This window comes from Austrofundulus limnaeus, unplaced genomic scaffold, assembly GCF_001266775.1.
Source record: "Austrofundulus limnaeus strain Quisiro unplaced genomic scaffold, Austrofundulus_limnaeus-1.0 Scaffold33, whole genome shotgun sequence".
Lineage (NCBI taxonomy): Eukaryota > Metazoa > Chordata > Actinopteri > Cyprinodontiformes > Rivulidae > Austrofundulus > Austrofundulus limnaeus.
The window spans coordinates 825,510-830,355 of NW_013952435.1; the positions used below are offsets into that span (position 1 = coordinate 825,510).

Sequence of the window (4,846 nt, forward strand, 5' to 3'; positions counted from 1 at the left end):
GTTTAAAACTGACTGCTAAGAAGGTTTTTTTTTTTTTTTTTGCTATAATTAACAAAATAGCAGTTAGAAATGGATAAAAACAATTGGTCTATCAGCAATATTTGAATAATTCAACCAAAAATACTTTGATTCACGAGTTTCTGCCTGTTTTATTTGTTTTTTTGTCATTTGTGTTTATTGTGAAATTGGTCTTAAATTTGATTTCACTTAGCATTAAAAAGTCTTAAATTTTAACTTTCCTTAAACTGTAGGAACCCTGTTTTAGAGCCCTGGTCGACATGCATTAAGGGAGATGTAGTTTCTGATCAATGCTGAGCTTATTTTAAGACATAAATTCATGTTTGAAGCTCTGGCAGGCCACATAAAAGGCTGTRGAGGGACACATTTGACCCGTGAGCCTTAGCCTGGGGTCACATTCATGGAAACAGTGGCGTTCTCAATGAATTTACAAAATATAATAACATCAGATCTACTTCTATCATCAATTCAGTTTTATGTGTTTGTTCATTAACTAATTTCTGAGTGTTTTGTTAGATATTTTGGCAATGCTAAATGCCTTCATTATTTACAATCAATTACAACTATAATCGACATGTAAAGTCTGGTGCTTGTGTTTAGCTGTTTAGCCGTTAGCTGTTTTCRTTGCGCAGGTTCTGTTCGATCCGCTGCAGCTTATGTAAGTTTGTCCTGGTTCATGAGCACCCTCAACCCGTCTCAGTGCAGCGTGTCCGCACACACGTGTGTTCATGTGTGTGATACCCGTCAGTGCTGACTCAGACGGATCGTGTCAACAGCTGCTGCCTGTTAATGAGGGAAGACAGTGGTTTGCATGGAGGGAGGAGAGGAGGGGTGAGTGGGTCAGATTAAAATAGAAAAGTACAGATAAGCCTTTTTTTTTTCCATTTTCCGCCGTCCGACACATAACGATGTGACTTCATCCTATTTCGGTCTCGACGGAAGCAGATGACAGCGGTTGTCTTTGTTGTCGAGTCTTTGTTGGCGCCTAGCTTGTATCTGAGGCACCAAAACAACAGAAACTTTGATTCTATTTATAAAAAGCAACCACTTTAAATCTTTTAGTGGTTGACCTGACAGTTCTGTTTTTTTTTTTTTTCTGTTTTCAGGCTCAAATCTCCTTCCTGCAGGGAGAAAGGAAAGGCCAGGAGAACCTAAAGAAGGACCTCGTCAGGAGGATTAAAATGCTGGAGTACGCGCTGAARCAAGAGAGGTGAGTAATCTACCTGCCCCGCTCATAATTCAGCCCACACAAGTGCTTCAGCAAGTCCTCAACTTATTTAAAATYAGCTGCTGTCTTGAAACATAACAAAGGGATTCTACGTCTGTGTGATTTTTCTCTTGAACCCTTCAGCTCTCCGTGTGTCGTCCTGTTTAAAACCAGTGTCAGAACATATTACCCACTGTATACCCAGCCCTACTGGACWTACAGTGTGTTCCTGGTTTAAGTGTGACTTAATGGTATCTGTATGTTGTGGTTGCCTGGGCAGCCACACAGGATGCACTTACTTCCTGATGATGGAAGCCTGATTGCATCATCACCTTGGGCAACGACCTGACGTTAAGGTGAAGAAATGTGACAATTAAAACCTGAAGCTGGGAGCGAACCCAACAGCTTCAGGTGTTTTCAGTTGGATCTGGAGACAGAAAACTGAGTCAAGTCTCAAAATGTCGTCCTGCTTCGTCACCCCCCCACCACACACACACACACACACACGCACACACACGTCAGCTCAAAGATCAGGTTAATATTTGCCTTTGTTCTGAGAAGGACATCATTAGGGGTTTGTGAGGTGTAGAGACGTCCTCAGACTGTGTTATTTGTCGTTTTTTTGTACTCAACGCTCGATGCTTAACCCAGAATTACTTGCATTTTTTTTCCTGGTTTCTAAGCAACGTGTTACGTCTCAGAAGGTATCTGAAAGCAATAAAAACATCTCTCTGGACGTGGGATGTACCCAGATTTGGAATAAATTAGATTTTCACGGGGGTTGCTTGCTCTGCGTCATCAGAGTGTTGTTCTGTTGGCAGCTTTTTAAACTATTTTATTTGTTTTTTTTTCTGTCCTCTACTATATGTGTGAAGTTATGAAAGCCACTTTAACACCAGCTTTGATTCCTCTCTGTCAATTTCAATAATAATTTTCTTTAAAGACACTTTTTCTCCTTTTAAATAATTCACTTTTATTCATGATCTTTCAACTTCTGGTTTTTACAATCAATTTTTTCGAATGTATTTTTTTTTGCATATTACTATTCTTGTACTTCTAATTGTTTTTTCTACACTTTAATGAACCTATGTTGTTTTAAATGAGCTCCATAAATAAGCTGAGTGATTATTGTAGTTATTTTCATTATGAATCAATATTTTATACAGAATGAAACAGAAAAACATTTTTTTGTTTTTTTCTAAAAGTAGTTTTCTTGCTTCACATGTGATATTTTTTGTTTGGGATTCTTGTTTTATGTTTATAGAGCAGGGCTATTCAACATGGCGGCCTGTGGGCCACATCCGGCCCACAAGTGACCAAAGTTTGGCCCGCCAATTGGTTCATTCATCTTTTAAGTCCAAACCCCTGGTTTTCTACTTTAATTACTATAAGTTCTTTTAGTTAAACACAGACATGTTTGGTATCTACAGAAACATCAGAAATTTGGCTAGAAGCTGGTAAAAACCATTTCCATAAACACTCAAGACAGTTAAAACTACAAGTAGTTGAAAATAAAATGATGAAAGTGAAAATAAAATTGGTTTAAAAATTTGGCAAGTCAGAGATGTCAAAATATTATTTGTGGTAAATAAGAGGCACAATGTCTTGTTTTTGTTGTTGTTTTATTATCACTACTTTTATTACAAAGGGTTCTGTAAGTTGTCTTCATGATTAAATGCAGCAAAATAAACAATTTCAAAGGTAACAGATCTTTGTAATACTTGGTTTATTTRCATAATGACTTTAGTTGCTGGATGTTTGGCCCCTCAGCTAATGGCCTGCAGTAACTGTGGCCCTGATATAGACCATTTTAGTGGATAATTTACAAAGAAGCAAAACAGAGTTTCACCTGAAGGCAGAACCTTATTGACCTATTGCATATTTTACGTGACTTTTCTCATATTAATCAAAATAAATCAGATGTTTGAATGTTTTAACCCTGTTTGCTTGTCGTTCTGTTTGCCTTTCAGAGCAAAGTACCACAAGTTAAAATACGGGACGGAGTTGAACCAAGGCGACATGAAGCCTCCGAGCTACGACTCTGGTAAGTCGACGGAGGCCGGATCAGCTAACTTTTTACCTCCTCGCACTAAATCTCTGTAAATTCTTCTCTCGCATTCTTCAGTTGACAAGACTTGTGGCACATGTAACGGCAGCGTTCGTGTCAAAGCTTGTTCGTTTCTCGCTTTGCTTCACGCCGTCCTCCAACTGTGTTGCGAAAAAGAAGTTGTTGGAAAACCCCCACAAAAGAATCGAGAGTTAGTAATCATAATCTGGTCACTTAACGGAAAAGAMCGGTATTAAATAGTCTTAAAGCTTGATTATGAATTACACAAGCTTTTTTGTATTTTTGTGACAATGTGGAGAAATTTTTTTCTCCAAAAATCAAAAAACAAGTCTGTATTCTTGTACATAATCTAAAAATCCTAATGTTAAAATGATTCACTTTAACTGGTTTTGTTAACTTTAATCTGTGCTGCCGCCTTAAGTTGGCCAATGGAGCAGTTTGWCCTAAAAGTGTTGCCGTAGCTGCTGCATTATGTTTTTTATTTTTTTGTTTTGAAGAATCTACAACAAATCTGGAAGTAATAGTTGAAGTTATAGTAAAATGACTGTCTTTAATAATGACTTTAATTTGCGTATAAATTTCCACGATGCTAACTGAGTTAGCTTTTCTATGGTGTTTCCTATKTTAAGTTAGCATCTAWGCTAATTGTTGATGAGCAGCCTTTAATTTTTACGATTTTCTTGGCATATAGTGCAGTTTATTTGCTTGAAAACAGCTTATTTTACATAAACGATATATATATAAATATATAATATGTACACACATTTARGCTTTTCTATTTGTTAAATTTTATTATGCAGTTATGCAGTTTCRGTGTTTTAGATAAATAAGTTAAGCTGCATCCCAGTGTTAATTCACACAGGTACCTCATTGTATCATAATTTAATCAGGTCTCTAAAATGTCCTGCTCTTAACCACAGTTGTGTTTATCTCTCACTGCGTTACCAGCACGTTCGTGTTTCTTTTAAATATTGTGGAATATTCAAGTTGCAATAATTTAGTCGTGTACTGTAGGAATATTTTCTCTCTCCACTTCCTCATTTTTATTCATGACAGCTGTTGAAAGCACAGAACCCTTGAAGTGTTGATGACTTAAGGGAAGGTGAAGGAGAGAGGTGTTAGATGAAAGAGGTGGAGGAAGGTGTGTGGGGGGGGGGGTGAGAACTGGAAGATGTCTCTGGTGTGATGGCTCACCTGCCTGCCCATCACTCTTCTAAATTAGATACGACCCACGTTTGAGGCCGTTCTGACAGCTCTCACACACTCCCCCACTGCCGCCAAGTCTCTTCTCACTTCCCAGCTCTGCGACGTTCTTAAATATCAGATTCCATTATTGTAAAAGACGGTTCTGGATGCACATCGCCGCTCTTTCCAGTGTCTTGTGGATCACAGGTGCAGCAGGCGTCGGCCGTTTGAAGGTGTCAGAGTACATCATTTGATATTCAATTCAAATTCAAAAATACTTTATTGATCCCAGAGGGAAATTTGGTAATTTGATATCAAATGTCTTGTTGTGGCGTCGTGTTCCTGCTCAGTTTATGACTGAATCTGTT

The 4,846-nt window shown here is 38.0% G+C and overlaps 1 protein-coding gene across 1 annotated transcript in view; it reads left to right on the plus strand.

Moving 5' to 3' along the window:
- The window catches only part of LOC106515885 (striatin), a gene marked incomplete at its 3' end in the record, with an annotated part of 17,268 nt that extends 13,999 nt beyond the window's left edge, over positions 1–3,269 (plus strand). Inside the window, 2 exon segments of the mRNA XM_014005935.1 lie at positions 1,125–1,228; positions 3,196–3,269. Coding sequence (XP_013861389.1) covers positions 1,125–1,228; positions 3,196–3,269 — 178 coding nt within the window.
- Positions 3,270–4,846: the final 1,577 nt, after the last annotated feature.